Source organism: Neophocaena asiaeorientalis, unplaced genomic scaffold, assembly GCF_003031525.2.
Source record: "Neophocaena asiaeorientalis asiaeorientalis breed wild unplaced genomic scaffold, Neophocaena_asiaeorientalis_V1.1 scaffold5, whole genome shotgun sequence".
In the NCBI taxonomy this organism is placed as follows: Eukaryota; Metazoa; Chordata; class Mammalia; order Artiodactyla; family Phocoenidae; genus Neophocaena; species Neophocaena asiaeorientalis.
Window position 1 is genome coordinate 1,533,763 of NW_020174698.1, and position 17,680 is coordinate 1,551,442.

At 40.1% G+C, this 17,680-nt stretch overlaps 2 protein-coding genes across 8 annotated transcripts in view; one reads left to right on the plus strand and one right to left on the minus strand.

The window, feature by feature from the left end:
* Positions 1 to 17,680, plus strand: part of MTFR2 (mitochondrial fission regulator 2) — an 83,056-nt gene that overhangs the window by 34,760 nt on the left and 30,616 nt on the right. The gene's annotated exons all lie outside the window — the stretch shown is intronic.
* The window catches only part of PDE7B (phosphodiesterase 7B), a 328,126-nt gene continuing 323,058 nt past the window's right edge, over positions 12,613 to 17,680 (minus strand). For 3 of the 7 annotated variants that reach the window (XM_024759097.1, XM_024759095.1, XM_024759098.1), the window contains one exon: positions 12,613 to 16,294. In XM_024759097.1, the coding sequence (XP_024614865.1) occupies positions 16,059 to 16,294 (236 nt within the window). In that variant the 3' untranslated portion in view covers positions 12,613 to 16,058. The remainder of the gene's footprint in view (positions 16,295 to 17,680) is intronic. The other 4 variants (XM_024759094.1, XR_003005097.1, XR_003005098.1 and 1 more) reach the window with 4 other exon arrangements.

The following is a 17,680-nucleotide window of genomic DNA, read 5'->3' on the forward strand; positions in this document are numbered from 1 at the left end:
TGCTTGGGAGAAAGCTGGAGAGATTGGCAAGCGTTCAGAGTATGGACCTTAGTGTTCCAAAGAGTTGAATTTTTCCATGAAAAGCCACAGGGGGGACCATTAAATGGTTGCAGAAAGGTTAATTAGCTTAGCATTCTAGAAAGACTACTGGATTGGCAGAATGACTGTGATATATTTCAGATGGGGAATTATGAAGCCTGAACAAAAGCTGTATGTGCGAAATGGAGAGGGGCGAGGGATGAATATCTAAAAGGTAGAATCAAGAGGGTGAGAGAGAAGGAGGAATTATAAAAGACTTCCAGATTTGTTTTGGTTTGGCTGACTAGGTGGATGGACACCTTGATCATTCACCAAGATAGAAAATAAGAAGCTTCTTTTGTGGAGAAGATGTGTTCTGTTTTGATACATTAGGCTATATTGGCAGTTTGGGTTTGGAGAAGATGTAGATTGGTAACCATCATCGAAATATATCAATAGTTTTTAAAGTCTTGAGTCGAATGAGGTCACCAACGAGACTTTATAGGGTGAAAGGGTCAGAGGGCCAAGGATGGTACCCTTGGGACACTGACATTTTAGTAGTAAGTGGAAGACACAGAGACTTCAAAGGAGACTTAAGACTAGGGTGACCAACTGCCCCACTTTGCTCTGGAGTAAGGGGTTTTTCGGGATGAGGCACTTTCAGTGCTCAAACTGGGATGGTCTCAGACGAACTGGGATGGTCGCCCCAGAAAGGAATGGCTAGAAAATGTAGGGAGAACAATCTGGAGAATATGATGTGAACAAGAGTGTTCAAAGGAAGAAAGAGTGGGCCCCAAATGACAATGCAGGGAGCATGTCAGGTAACCATAGAAACGCCCTCTGAATTTGGAAAGATGAGAAGTTTCAGGAGCACTCTTTTCTTTTTTAAAAAATTTATTGAAGTATAATTGATTTACAATGTTGTGTTTAATTTCTGCTGTATAGCAAAGTGACTCAGTTATGATATATATATTCTTTTTCATATTCTCTTCCATTATGGTTTATCACAGGATACCGAATATAGCTCTCTGTGCTATACAGTAGGACTTGGAAAAATTTTTCTTCATTTTTAAAGCTGAATAATATTCCATTGTACGTTTGTACGACACTTCATTTATCCATTCATCCTCCAGTGGAAACGAGGGTTGCTTTGATCTGTTGGTTATTGTGAATATTGCTGCTACAATCATGGGTTTACAAATATTATTTCAAGTCCCTGTTTTTAATCCTTTTGATATACGCTCAGAAATAGACTTGCTGAATTATATGGTAATTCTATATTTAATTCTTGAGGAATTGCCACAATATTTTCCAAAGTGGCTCCACCATGTTATGTTCCCACCAACAATGCCTCAGTTTCCAATTTCTTCACATCCTCATCAACACTTGTCTTTTTTTTTTTCATATTAGTTATCTGAATGCCTGGCAAGTGGTATCTTGCTGTGGTTTTTATTTGCATTTCTGTAATGAAGAGTGATGATCACTTTTTTCGTGCTCTTGCTTGCCATTTGTACATGTTTAGAGAACGTTCTCTTAAAGTTCTTTTCTCACTTAAAAATAAGGTTGGTTTCCTTTTGGTTGAGATGTAGGTATTTTTATTTTATTTTTTAAATTTTTATTGGAAATGGGTACTTTTAAGATAGAAGATAAGAGTTCATGAGAAGTGCAGACAGAGCTATAGGATCTTTTGCAGAGCTTTTTAAATAACAAGATTCTAGTCTTTTTGCAATCTTGGTTATTCTGTGCCAACTATTGTAGAATGTACACAAGAAGTGAAAATGATCTCAGGTTCCTGGGTGAGGGAAAGGTAAGTTTTCTACTGTTTCTATGCCTAAATTATATCTGGTTATGTTTTGATAAGCTCTTATGATTCCCTAAGTGAACATATTTTATTTGAGCCAAGACTGTGGACGACCTGGCCCTTGAATCCCATTGAATCTGGCTTAGGAAGTTGTCCTTTCTCATTCTCCTTTCCATAAATTGTGCAAGCCTCTGATGGTTATTTTTCCTTTACATGTTTCCTACATGACTGGAAAATGAATACGTGCAGTATTGAGATATTAGAGTTCTTAAGATGAAATAAAAAAGGCCTTTAAACATCTTAGGACATGCCTGAAACTAACACAACATTTAAATTGACTATACTTCAGTTAAAAAAAAATCTGAAATATGACCACAACCAAAAATTTTAGGAAATGGAGGAAAAATCAGAGAAGAGCACGAGGTGAGAACTGGAGAAGAGATGAAGGAATTCTACTTGGAGCTTTGTGAAGAGTACCTCTGCCACTGGAAGCATAGAGTCCTCATTAAGACAGAGAGGGCTCCATTCTCCTTGGCAGTTGCTGTCTGTGTCTTGTTTGGGACTCTTCCAAATGTTGTGCTTTTGCTCCCATCTCACCAAGACGTTGGAAGTTTGCCTCATTTATTCCTAGTAACTTTTATGGCTCTGTTCTAAGCAGCTTAGTGATTATGCTTTACCAGCATGGGCAAACGATGATGAAGGGAACATGATCGAGTAGGAGATACTTGAAAAAGGAGCTGGAGTTACAATTCTGCTCCCAAGTGTTGGTTTACAGGTTGCTCTGCCCACTCCTTGGTTGGCCGCTCCTGGATATTTCCTTTTTTTTTTTTTTTGCACCCTTTCTCCTTTTGATAGCCTAAGTCTTCTATGACTATTTTGTCTGAGGTTCCATTTAGCTGAACAATCATTCTTGGAGGACCTATTATCTGCTAGACATTTTGATCTATTCTGGGTTTGAAGAGATCAATCAGACAGTTTCAGGGAAGACAGGTATCTGGAAGCATCAACCCCAAAGTTAAGACAGTAATCTTGCAACATCTACCATGGAAGCAAAAACTGAAATATATACTGAAAACATTGCATACAGTAACCCTCCCTCCTTAAGCTCCGAGCAAGGTGAGAAGGTCAGGAGAGCATGTTTTCATGTTTCCTGTTCATATGACCATTTAACAATGAAAAAACTTATTAAGCTGCTGGTATGTGATCCACACTCCCTTGATCCTTGTAACAAACCCATGTGTGGTACTGTTATTACCCCATTGATGTAACAGGGACACAGAGGGATTAAGAAACCCTTCAAGGGGTAAACAGCTAGTAAGTGGCTGAGCCAGAATTCCAGTTCAGGCAATCTGCCTGTAACCCCTCCTCTATGCTGCGTCTCCACTGATCACCACTAGAAATCACTGGAGTGGTACACAACTGCTCATTAATCATTAATCATGGGGGGATGGGGGAAGGGAAGAGTTACATCTCAAATGTTGCATTCTTTGGGTGCGTGAGAAACGGTAGTAGCCATCTAAAGCCATCCTCTATTTTTCTACCAACGCTTTTTTGGACTAATCCAATGTCCTAGTATAACTTCAATACATTGTATTTCAGTGTAATGATTACCGACTTGGGTCTTGATTTGGAAATTACACTGTAGTTGAAATTGGTGCTTGTTGTTGGTAGTAGAATTACCATATAACCTTTTCATTTCTAGAGAATATTGGATTATAGACCCTGTGATTCTAGGAGGAAGAGGGCCTCTGCACATAATGTTAGCAGAAGATGTGGTTGCATTGGAAAATCTTGACCGAACTCTCTGGGATTCTAAATAAAAATTCCAGGAAGGCTTGAAGGCTTCTGGGCAGCAAGATCACTTCCAGGGAAAAAGAGATATTTTCTAGCAAGTTCTCAAATTTCAAGAATGGCCTCTTTCTTAAATTAAATGTTAATAAGAAATCACTGTACACGGGGTTGCTGTCTAAGCAATCTCTTTCTCTTCATGTTCTCCATTGCTTTTTGAGAGCCAACTCTGATTAAACGTAAGAGGGCTTGGGTGGAGCCATTTTTTCCTAGCTATGAGCTGGGGCTCTTTTTCTCCCTGAACTGAATGTGGCCGGGCACAGGACCCTGAACTTAGATTAAAATATGGATGTTGCTTGATTTATACTTTACAAAGGGATTACATGCATTTCCAATGTAAGTATTTATCAAAAATCATTTACTTATTAGTATCCTCTTTTAGTCTTTGCTGCTACATGATGTTCTCCATCATTAAAGAGTGGCCCACTTGCTTGGTCAGGGGTAAATTTCTTTCAATTTTTCAGACTTACTATACCTTTCCATTTCATCCAGAAAACTGGCAGGTCTGATGACCCTTCCTATTACAGCAAGCTGCCTGGGCTCACAGTTGATCTCTGGAGACACAGTACAAAGGAGACTTAAAAAGTGTTAGCTACAGACCCTATCTCTGCCTCCAGATTACACACAGAATCTATAACAGTAGTATTGCTGGGCTTGGAGTCCCCAGAGAAGAAGCAGAGCTGGTTGTATGCCAAGATCTCCAGGTCATTGCTGTTTCTTAAAGAGCCTGATCCCACCACCCCTGCCTAGCCTAGGTTCTCTGGGTTTGGAGCCCCTAACCACTCTCTGGGTAACTGCATGTAAATTGCTGATGCCCAGAACCTCCCTGGGACCATCACAGTCAATCCAGACCATAAGTCACCTCGTCCAAGAGCTCCGGGCTCCCCTTTCCCCTAAGGCTTGGAAGTGGATCTAGGAGGACTCTGTAAATCCCTGAGGGTCTCCTTTCAGCCACAGAGGGAATGTTCGGACCAGTTCTCTGGGCAGTTGAATGTCCGGCTTAACCCACCCTCCCCCACCTGTTTGACCACCTAAGAATAATGCTTCCTCCATTCATTATCTTCTTCCATTGCCTCATACCCCATGTTATTCTGATCTAACCTTCTTTTACCAGAGTCCTCCTTCCTGACCCTTATATTATGTTCTCTGGAGCTCCCAGAATAGGATAAACACACAATTATGCACTCTATCTCTGCACCTGACATTCCTTTATCCTTTATGCTTCAATGGGAAAACTGTCCCACCCCCAAGACTCTGCTTTCAAGATGCCTCTCAAATGGAGGCCATTCGTTGCCAACTGTCCTTCATGTCAGTGTTGGGAAATAGGATCAGTTCCCCCTTACATCTTACTGCCACTTCTCGACCATTAGTTCTCTACCCTCATCAAGGGATCAAAAACTCTAAAACTCTTCCTCCTGGGGTTCTTGACATGTAGCAGTACCACCCCCTTGTCTCTGCCATCACTGATGTTCCATATTCTCTATTTCAGTTACTGGAGAGGTCCCAGGCTTCTCACCCCAAGTCCTGCCATCATCCTGTGTGTCACGATTTTATTACCAAGTCGATAACTCATCTGCCACCAGGTCCTTTTTTTTCTTATCTACATTAACTTTCTCCTCCATGTCCTGAAGCTACCCACTCCTGTGGCCAACGCTCCTGGATCTGTCCTTACATCTAATTGCTTTGCTTCCAAAAGAATAAATGAATAAATAGATTGGAGTATCTGGAACATTAATGATGTTGAGAGTGAAGAAGCTGAAATGTGGAATAAGAATAACATTGTCATCTCCAGATGGCGGACGCTAGAGGGATTTTCAAGACTTTTTTTTTTTTCTAAGACAGATCTGAATTAGTAAGGGAAGAATATAGGAGAAAGAAACAAAGATGTGCTTTCGATCTTCCTTCCTGTAAGACTTCTCCAGACTTTCCCCCCAAATATGCAAAAACAACCATATCTCAAACCTGAAGCAATCTGTCCCAGTAGCCTCACTCAGGGGAAATCTGGAAGACGTGTAGGTGCTGTGTGTGTGTTGGGGACGATGCCATGGGAGGTAAAGCACAGGGTGGATGGGTGAGGAGTGTCAAGGCTGAGCAGCAGCCCCCTTCCCCACAACATTCATGTCCACCTAGAACCTCAGAATGTGACCTTCCTTGGAAATAAGGACTTGTAGATGTAATTGGTTAAGATGAGGTCAGACTAGATTAGGGTGGATCCTGATCCCATGACTGGTTTCCCAAGGAACACCTGGAAACCACCAGAAGCTAGAAGAGACAAGAAAGGATTCTTTTCTGGAGCCTTTAGAGCACGCAGGCTCCGACAACACCTTGGTTTCAGGCTTCGGCCTCCAGATCTGTGAGAGAATAAATTTCTGTTGTATTAAGCCACCCGGCTTGTGGTAATTTGCTACAGCAGCCCTAGGACACTGATACAGCAGGGGAGTAGTAATTTTGTTTCTGCTTGGTTATTCTTCTTTAAATGCTTATTTTCCTTCACATGTTAAAGAACAGTCAATACAAGCTCACTCACCTTGCCATTTCTCCTCCTTGCCTCCTGTCTCCATCGACAGCCTCATTTGAGTTAAAAGAATTGAATAACCTCTTGCAGCAAACAGAGCATAGCTCCACCAGTGTTTTTAGTTGATAAAAGCTACTAAGTGGCAATAGTATACAAAATAGTGTGCAAAGCACTCCGAGTACATTAGCCCTAATTCTCCAAAGCTGCAAAATTCTCCAAAGCTGCAAAATAGGCTCTATTTTTATTGTTTCTGAAGCGAAATTAAGCCTCAAAGATCACTTTTTACAAGTGATTTGTTTTATATGGACAAAGTTGAATGATATACTTGCCATCTGGTCAGAGCCTTTGCCAACCATGTGTAAAAAATTTGTGTCCCTAAAACAGCTCTAAATATAACAAGGAAGAAACAAGGACTATGTCCAGTCATTGCTTGCTCCGTGCTTTGTTATCTGGCCCCAATAAAACTTTATTAACATATTCAAGTCAGGTGTCCTCCCCTTCCCCCTTAATCCCAAGGCAATTTTCCATGACACTCGCACAGACCCAAACTCTCCGCAGACTGAGGCCGGCACACAGCCCTTGCTCTGTGGGCTGCTTCCCCCATTGGAGGCTCTTCTCATCTCATCTTGCTCAGAGGCTGGTACTGGGGCCTCCGGGATTCACTGTGTAGAGACTGCGATCACCATCAGGGCAATGGCCTTTGGCTGTCTGCCTGGCTCTTATGTAGGTGGTTGGTAGAGTTAAATATTCCCTCAATCATGCTAAGAACTGGAAACCTGCTGTTAAAGTGAAAGTTGACCAGAGTGAAAAAAAAATCTCAGCCTTCCCATTAGAGTTTAAGATCAAGAAAGCTTCAGTTGCAAAAAGTTATTTTTTGGTAAACTTTTAGTGGATGATTGATACATTTTTAGTAACTAAAGTCAGTAGAAGCATCTAAGAACTATTTCACATCATGTTACATAACCTGAGAATTGAAAGATCTATCAGAACTTTTTGTTCTTCCCCAAGTCAGTCAGGTTAACACTTGAAAATTCGTCTGTAATTCTAGAATATATTTCTCACTTATGCTAGTATGTGATACCGTTGGTATTTTGTTTGCATTTATAAGTTATTTTTCTTCAAGTGTGGATGAAAGTCCATTGATATGTTAAGTCTGACTCTCTGGTTAGAAAGGTCCAAACGAACATGTAACAGTGGGAAGTGGAAAGGGATAAATAACCCCAAGAACTGACCCTTCATTTTGATCCCTTAGGCATACTTTGCTGACAACTTAAAAAATGCACATGTAGTTGCTTCCTGGGGAAAAAAAAAAGCAGGAGTCAGTTATGTGTGATTGCAAGTGCTTGAAACAAAGATAAAATAGGAGATTCATCTGCTGCTCTCATGTTCCTTTGTAAAGATGAGGGTTGGGATTTATCTCTGTCTTTTCTTGGATTGTGTATTACTTTTATTAGCTCTGCAAAGCTTATTAGCTCTGCAAAGGAAGTAATTTAGTGGTCCTTCTGTAGGTTTTTTTCTATTTGGATGGGAAAAAACTAGAAATCTTTGGGCATCAAGTTTTTTCAGGGGAATTATCTTTGCCCTCACCACTCAGAAGAGTAGGCTCATAAACTGGGAGGAGAAAACCTGTTGTCTTCCTAAATCATGTTCCTAGAAACAAAGCAAGTCTACTGGATAGAAATCAGCAAAATCAAAAAACAACATCTGCATTCAAATTATCGGGACATTTATTGTTCCAATAGGAGCTTGTTTGTTTGGATTTAAATGTTAACATATTTTTCTGATATGATTTTCAATTTATCAGTCAAAAATGTGTTTTTTCATTTAAGAAACATTTGTACTTTCTGTACTACACTGTGGCGAATATATTAAAAAGGATAGTTATTCCTGTTATCAAGGAACTTGTAGATCAGGGGGCGAGGGAGATGTTGGGTTTTGCTAATACTTAATTGAGTGCTTTCTGTGTGCCAGGCACTGTTCCAAGTGCTTTATATGCATGAAATCTTTCAATCTTCAGAAACTCTATGAAATAGGTATTATTTTTTATCATCATTTTACTGATAAAGAAACTGAGGCACAAAAAGTTTGGAAGCTTGCCCAAGGTCAGACACCTAGTAAGTGGTAAATTCAAGCCACAAACTCAAGCAAGTTAACCACAATGTTATATTAAATCTCAAGTTGGGCAGAAAATACACACACATATCAATAATAAATAACTAATAATCACTGACAAAACTAAAGCAAATGATAAACAGGGAGATCATTGTGGGTTGTGGTCAAGGAATCCTTCATGATATGAAACCGAAATTAGATCCAAACAATATCATTTATATTGTCTTCTTGGAACTGTGCATTAGCATATGGGAGGTTCAGAGAAGCATGCTGGAGAGGAGCCTGGGTGTTTAATCCATTGTTTCTCAAATATCTTTGGCTATGAAGCCATTTTTTTTCAAGGAATACTTAGCATCTTTTAGCATATGCATTATCAAGCATAGTTTGGGAGAAGAGAATCTATTTTAGGATCATCTATTTACAGAGACTCCCCTGGATTCTCCACCTCTGCTGTCAGTGGCCAGAATCTAATACTACAAGAGGAAGGGCCACTGGAAATTTCTATGGATAGAATTTATAGGATATAAATGGAATTCATGAAAAACTTGACAGTGTATCAAGTTTTGTTTGTTAACTAAATAACCGGGTTGTATTATCATTACCTCTAGGAAAGGCTTGACAGACTGTTTCTCTCTGGTTGGGCTGAGGAGTACTTACTTTACAGTCAGAAAAGACAGTTCCTTATTTGTCCCTGGTCTTATTAGTGTATCCTTAGTACCCAAGGGACACTGTCTTCCTCTATAATCATTTTTTACAATATTTTGTCCATATTATAAGGATTGTTTTATAGTCAAACTGGTCAGCTGTATATATAATCATGCTCAATGTCTCGTAATGGGTCTTGTGTTTTCTTTTGCACAAAAAAGTACAACCTAGAGAAAGCAAAAGTCATATCCCAACTCCCACTTTGTAGATTTTTGTTCTTTAAATGATGTAAGAATTTATATTTGCTGAGTACCCTCTTTCTGCTAGAACCCAGGCTATATGTTTATCTATGTCCTCTAATTTTGACCTCACACTGCCCTGGGAGGTAGGTGTTCCTCTCGATTTATACATTTGGAAATGGAGGCACAGAGAAGTTAAACTGACTGCCTGGGGTTAAACAGCATGTGATAATGAGGGATTTGAATTCTGGTCTGTCTGACTCCAAAGCCTTCACTTTTGAAACTCTACCGTACCACTTCCTTAAAAGGAAAAAATTATTGGAGATTAAATCAGCACTTGCAATACTAGAATTTAAAGTATTTCAGGCAATTGAATCAAAAATACACTGTTGCTTAGATGACTAACTAAGCAAGGCAATCACGCATCTGCAAACCATATCAGCTAAAACTTAAGATCTGTCTAATAATCTCTCTGGTTTACTTAAAAAAAAATCATGGACTGTTTCACAGCTAAAAGCTCCCCATTTAGTCATTATTCAAATGTTTGTCTATTACATTCCCACGGAGGCAGGACGGAGTCTTCTCCCTCCTCGGACACGTTGTTAGGAAATGCCTCTGCATTCCGTCCTGCTCTAGGGCAGGCAGTAAGCTTTAGCTGAGAACACATTTGGAGATGTGTGAATGAGTGAACCAAGTGTATCCTGGAAGCACCAGCCCATGCCTGCTCCTGCAGAGCCTGTGAAAGCCCAGCAAACTTTTTGGGGACTGACGCAGAGGACCAGAGCTATCACCAGCTGGATTTGGGGCTTTGGTGGCATAGATGAAAGGGAGATAAATGCCTCATATTTTGTTCTTAGGAGCTGTTTCCTTCACAGAAATTTCTGACAAAACTGATAACAAAAGATACACTATCTTCTACTCTAAAATATAGAGGACTAAACAGAAAAGTAGGCTGTAGTTGAGGCAAGAGTTTTCATTGAGTAATCTTTTTACCCAGTCTTGCCAATAAATGAGTACATAAACTAATCAATCTGTTTTAAAAAAATATATAGAACTGAGTTTGTCTTCCCAGTGTAAGATCACTAGCATCTCTTTACTACATTATTCTCCATATATTCTCCACATTCTTACCACGTGTGAATGGCTATTTGTAAAGCATCTTATAATTTACCAGGAGGGAACTTGTGTCTCTGAAAAGCCTACCATGTACCGGACAGAGTGCTAGGTGCTTTTTGTATGCAATCTCCTTTAACTGCCGTAACAAAACCAGAAACAACACCAAAACCATAACAAAACCATTACTGTCTAGAAATAATTTTGTAGAGGTTCAGTAACTTGCCTGAAGTCACAGAATATATTAGTGACAGAACCAAGACTGGGACCACTTTTGTCTCCACATCTTATCTGCACTATATTACATTGTTCTCCAGGAGGTAAGCCCTCACAGATGTCCTCATGAAATCTCTAAGAAGAGTTCACTGGTAGTGCCAATCTCTGACACAAGTCTGAACGCTCTGGAGGGATTGGGTCTTTTTATATCCCAAGTATCTAGCCCAACCTCTGGCACATAGTAGATCCTCAATCAGTATTTGTTGATTTACATTATTCCAATTTCCAATGCGGAAAAGGCAATTGTGGCTTGCTGATCTCACAAGGTTACTGACTTTGGTTGTGATAGTCCTAATTTTTCCAGTCCTGTTTTCATTGGGGTAAGGCTACACAGTTATGGAATCACTCTGACTGCCCAGATGGCATTTGCTTTTACTTATCCCTGTATAGTTCATGTGTGTGTTACAATCCTAGGTCAACACCTTTTACACAATAAATAGATTCTTTTTTCCCTTGAATTTCCTACTTTATGGCAGTGACCAATATTGCAATCATGACAAAGTTTAAATCAAGCAATGTTGCAGTAAGCTGAAAGGAATATAGACTCTTGACTTGAAAGACCATGGTCTCATAAGAGTCTACAGGAGTTAACAATTGTCAAACAGAAATTTCTTTTTAGTGAATTCTGTTTTCCAAATTTTTGACTGTGTGACGTAGCAAAACAGCTTGTACAAATACACTTACTTGCTTACGTTTCTACATGTAAATAAAAAGGTATTTTGTGAGAGACTGAGAGCAACAAATATTGTTTGTTGAAATTTATAGTTTTATACAAATGAACATACATTACCAAAGGGAAGAACGAATGCCAGTGTTTTTCTGTATTATGGAAATTCACACACACACACACATACATACACACAAAACAGATTAAAGGACACTACAAAATATTTTGCTTATTGGCACCACGTAGATTTTCACACTTAAGACATTTTCTGTCATTTTTAATATTAATATTTGATTAGATAATAAAAATTTGCCAATTGAACTATTCTTTAAAAATATACTTTAAATATAAATACGAATAAATAGCTCTATTTTGCCTCTTTGATATGAAACAGCATATACTATATTGCAATAAAAGATTTTTCTTTAAAAAAAATTCATTGATTTAAATTCAGTTGCTTACATAGGCTTGGCCTATTTGACGATGTGTCTGCTAGGTTCCTGGGTACATTTGAAAGTCATGTCTGACCTTTACTTGGGAAACCACTGGGGGGGGGGGCCCCACTTTTTTTTTTTTTGCGGTACGCGGGCCTCTCACTGCTGTGGCTTCTCCCGTTGCGGAGCACGGGCTCCGGACGCGCAGGTTCAGTGGCCATGGCTCACGGGCCCAGCCGCTCCGCGGGCATGTGGGATCCTCCCGGACCGGGGCACGAATCCGTGTCTCCCGCATCGGCAGGCGACCTCAACCACTGCGCCACCAGGGAAGCCCTGGGGTCCCACTTTTGATTTTGATTGGATGATATGGAGTGTGGACAAATGAAAAAAGTGACTTTGCATTCAGACATGGAGAAGCATTAGGGTATCAGTGAGATTCTGAATACAAATCTTAACAAAATGAACATGAGGAGACTATGTGAAGATATAAGACTGTTCCTGGGAACCATGGGTGGTGGTTTTTTTTTTTTTCTCCTCTATTTCCAGATAGATTTAGACACTCAGTTGTCCTGCCTAAACTATTCTATTGTTCTTGCTGGCTTTCAATCCTGAAATGCAAGACCATAGTTTTCACAAGTAAGTCCACTATGTTTCCACAACCTAAAACATTGTACCTCATTCTCATTCATATATGAATTTGACAAATGTGGATCAGAAAAATATCAGAACTCAGGGGAAATGCAGAGCTGAATGGTGGCCCTTTTTCCCTATCTTGGTACTAACTGGCAAATGATGGCTTCACGGACATGGCTGTTTCTGCAGCCCCTGGTGGAATGAGTCCCGTGGATCATGGCTGCATCTGTGCTCTTGACCTTGACCTTGAATCTGATTGGTTGGCTGGTAACATGTTACCTGGTGAGAATCAGAATATTTTCATATTGCAGTATTTTTAAGAAATTATCTTTATTTTTAATTGTTTATCTAGACATGCCAATGGATATTTCGGCCACATTTTGAGCAAAAATTCACAAGGTGTGTTTTTTTTCCCCAAACCTCACGTGTGTACACAAAACAACACAATTGTAAGGGTTTGCGTAAAAGAACAAAGCATAAGAAATACAGTGAGATACAAGCTCATAACCAATGTTCAAATCAGTGAGCAGATCTGATTCAACATGAGAAAAGGTTACAAAACAAGTCTGTGGCTTGTAGGAAGCACTACCTGGTGACAGCTTTGCAGGACACGCTCCACATCCCATTGCGGGAAGCCTTAGGCAGGTAGAAACAGAGCAGGATTTTCACTCAGCCTAGCAGGGAGTTATGGGGAGGTCAGCGTTCCAGGAACAAGGTTCTGACTGTTCACAGGTGCTGTAAAAAGAAAAAGGCTTTGCCTATCAGGCCTGGCAGTGATATCTATTCTCTCTCTCTTAATTTGATTTTAACTTTAGCTTTCACTTACTAAAAATAGCTTTTTGATTCCTTTCTTCTCAAGCATTGAAGGAATTAAACTCGGAAATTCAGCTCGTAATGGTCCAGGGACTAAGAGAAAAAGAATGTGAAGATAAAGCCCACGGATAATCCAACAGCTGTGTCTTAACTAGTAATTGGAAACTGGACACCTTCTATTGAAATATTGCTAGAGAGCCACCAGTAGGCAGGAAAAAAAAGAGTTTTCATATTCTTTTCCTTTTTTTTTTTTTTTTGGTCAAAAAGTGAGAAACTCAAGAAATCTCCAGATGGTTGAAAGAAGGAGACAAATGTATCTAGTTTATGCATCACATCTCATTTTACTTCAAATTTGTATTGTACTAGTAGCTGCTTCATAGGCTCAACTGTTAGATATTTGGTAGTTTTCTCTGTGAGCTCTTCTTCAAGACCTAATACACTTTTGTCCTATAAATTTGGAACTACTAAAACCACGTCCAGTCTTATTTATTTAAATTATTATATAAATATAGTTTAAACAAAGTCCATTTCCTAAACTCAAAGTAGAGGCTCCATTAGCTAAAATAGCATCTTCTTTCTTATCTCTACTGTATCTTCCCCAGTAATTGCTTTCCTTTATTTGATCTCATGTACATTAAAAATAGACTACTCAAAAGCCCAAACCAAACCAAAATAAGAGAGGTTTGGAAGCAGAAATACATTCAATACATTCTCTTCTGGGGCTTCACCAAGCTGAGAGCTTCAGAGTATTAAAGCAATAAAAAATCATGTGTCAGTTCATAGTTATTACAGGAAAAAACCCAAAGTTAGTGTTAAGTTTTCACAACTTCCTTTCTTACCCATATCAATAATTTCAACTTATCATCCACCCATTTCATGAAGTTTTCACACTTTCTTTAGTACCATCTGACAATCTCTTCTGCTTTAATGAAAGTACGACTAACTTTCCAAATTTCCTCTAAACCTTTATTCTGCAAGCCTCAGTCTTTCTGCAGGAACTTAATGCAATCCAGTCAAGTTTCTAACATTTCATTTGTACGTTAGGAGGAAAGAAAAAAAAAAAAAGAGTTGCACTTAGGAAATGAGAGTTAGCTGACATTCTATCAGCTTGCGAAACACCTTGATAGTGGCAGAAACAATCATAGTATCATTCTCCCACTACCACATTGTTTAAGGTAAAAAGAAAGGGGGCATTGCCAATTTTCATCTAACATTAGTTATGCTAGAACTTATAAAGAAAATGTTCAATGCACAGAGTTTAGCTGACTAGAGAAGAATGCTGTAATAAATTGATTTTCCGTCCAAGTATATGCAGAAAAAATGGCAACAAAAACCTACCCAGGAAGGTAAATTCTATCAGACAACTGAAATATTTTCTTTCCTTAAGTTATGTTAACGTCTGCTAAACAGTTGCGTAGTTGTTCACATGAAATGAAGGAAAAAGGAAAATCCAGTTACTATTGACACCAAAGAAATGCACGCCAACCATAAACCAGAGATGCTTTGGTACTGTAGCCAGAACAGACGACAGCATGCTAGGGGAGCAGGGAAGTCCCTGATGGATAGATGACGGGGTCACAGAAGGTTTGTGAGACCTGCTATGTGTCCCGCGAGGCTGACACACTGCCATGTCCATGACAAGAGTCGTATAAACACAAGCTTATCAGCTGGCTTGTTAAAACAGAGTGCAACATCGCTGTGTTGAAAGTGACTTCAGGCTTGCCGAAGGGTCTCGTTCATCTGAGGAAACAATGCTTGGTGCCACAGATTAAACACTATGGTCTCAAGCGGAATGCATGTGAAGTTTCCAAAATATTTCCTCAAAGACTTTATTCAGTTTTGCTTTGTGACCTTAGCTGGAAAGCATAAAGATGGACATGGGAAGGCAGTTCAGAAGGACATCTGTGAGGATTTAAGTTGGGCAGCTTTCAGAAGATGAAAGATGTTTAAAGTTAAGGCCTTTATCTGCAAACAATAGTATATTAATAAACTCTATACCATATTTACAAATGCATTCTCTTGTATTAAAACTAACAGTATTCTGTTCACAGTGCCATTGTTTATACAGGTAGCAATCCCATAATACTCACGTATTTTGGCATGGGAATCAGTAGCGCTTGATATTTACAGAGAATGTACAGGTGTGAATATAAACATGTCACTGAATCTGAGTTATCGATAAAAGACAGATTGGCAAATGGTGCAAAGGAATGAACTGTACAGCACCTTCCCCTTGGATCGGATAGGAAACGTGGTTTCTTAATTGAGAAGATGCCAAATCTCTGACCCAAAGTGGCATAAAGTCCGTAAGAAAACAGTGAACCCCCTGTTCGAGTTTGGGTACATTGAGTAATGTTTGCCCATAGTCTTAGATCCATTGTCTAGTGCATAAAATAGAAAAGTTAAAAAGATTTATTATTATTTTTATAATAATAATTATTATTAAAATAGAAGGTACTTTCTCTCACGCTCTCATTTGTGCTCTTGCACCTGAAACCAATATCCTTGGAGTTCCAAATATGCTGGTGTTTTTGTCATGCAGATCAGCAGTCCGAGGGCCAACGCTAAAAATGCTCTGGACTTAGGAAGTGCCGCCTATCTCAGTGTGACCCCGAGGGGCCCACGGCAGGAGCACCTCTTTCTTACTCCCCAGTCTTCACCTCGAGGGCCAAGCCGGCCCCTGGAATCAGCTCCCTCATGGCGGAATGGAGCTGCTTATTTCGGCAGCTAATGCTGAGGTGACGGATGGCTTCTGTACACTTGGAAAAAGGAGGGAGGCAGGTGAGCGGGAGGAGGGTGGCGTTCCAAAGAGCCCCAGGACGACACCCAGAGAGGGGCTGGGTTTACCGGCAAGAGCCCCTCAGAGCATCTGCCCTCCCAGAGGCCTCTGCGCGAGGAGGCTGGCACTCTCAGTGTGCAGAGCAGGGGGCAGGCCTGGCTGGCACTACAGGGCGTCGCCTTCGGTCACGGTCTGCCCCTCAGCCTCGGTCCCTGGGCCGGTGTGGTCTGGGCCGCCGCTGCCACCGCCACTGCTGCTGCTTCTGCGCTGGTTGGGCAACAGCCTCTTCCACTGGGCTTTGTTGTGCGCCAGGTGGCTTAGCATGCTCTCAGACAGGGCGCTGTGTCCCGTGAAACGGGCCCATTCACGGAAGAGGGGCTCCACGATGTAGGTCATGAAACCTGGAACAGGCAAGGCCAAGCTCATCACCAGCAGGGCAGTAAGACCTACTTCTTCCTCCCTAACAAATATGACTGGGCCCACGATGTGCTGGGCCCGTGCGTAAGAAGGCCACCAAGATGCAGTCCTTGCCCTCAGTGTCGAAGCATAAGATATGTCACCTTGGGCTTGGCATCTAACCTCTCAGTGCCTCAGTTTCTGCAGTTGTAAAAAGGCGTTAAGAAGGGTACCAGACCCATAGGGTTGTTATGACAATCAAATGACTTAACACATGTGAAGATGCTTAGAAAGCTCCTGGCACATAATAAACACTCAATAAATATTGGCTATTATTATTTGAAGAAGGGAGAAGACATATAAAGAAAAAAGTAAAAAAAAGTTTGTGCTAGAACTAAGGAGGGTGGGTGGGGGATGGGAGGAAAGATCAAATGATACCAGGAAGGGGCACCTCGTTGATTTAGACCATCTGAAGAATTGATACATCTGCTCCGTAGGGTATTTTTTCAGGATTATCATTTCACAGTTTTGTCTTACTTTCAGTTATGTTAAACAACTAGGTGTAGGTAACAGAAGTTCATTCGTCTTCACTACAGATTTTTACCTGCATAAATGTTCTGCTTGAATGACTAGATAAGATGGATTGATATGAGACTTCTTTGTTTGCATGTCTGTTCTCTTAATTATTTTAGCCTTGTTGCTTTCTAACCATGTTTCACTGTTAATGTGCCTTCCATATTAAACATGATTTATTAAAAGCAAAGATAACTTCCAGTCTAGGCTGGAATAACTGGACTCATCACAAATTTGGATATATTTAGGTTTTATTGTATTTCCCTGAAATGTAGGTATGGGGAGAAAAGGCAAGTGTTTTTCAGCTAACGAAATCTTCCAGCAACTAACCCTGTATGTTTACAGGCATGTGAATTATAAGGCTTGATTTGATTATCCTTTTATTGGACGAACAGCAGATACTTGGCCTTTGAGGATGCTATAGAGATGAAAAAAGAATGCAGCAAAGCAAAATGTTATTGTACATGCCTGCATCATCTCATCAGATGTGAAATATGATTTGAATAGTATAAGATTATTTTAGATTACCTGAACCTGAGGAGGAAGGTTAAGCCAGTGACTTACTGTCTACATCTTGATAAGGTCATACAGGGAGTCAGCAAGAAAGGATTTCATTTTGGAATGCCCTTGCTTGCTATTCTTGAAGTTTCTTCACGTCCTTCACAATCTCCATATCTAATTTTGGTATCTTTCATCCTAAGAGATTAGATATTAGGCATCTAAAAAGACCGCATGCAATATTATACTATTCTGAAGTTTAAGTTGTGAGTATTTATCAGGTTCGCCTTAAGTATAAAAGAAGTTACAAATCCCACATT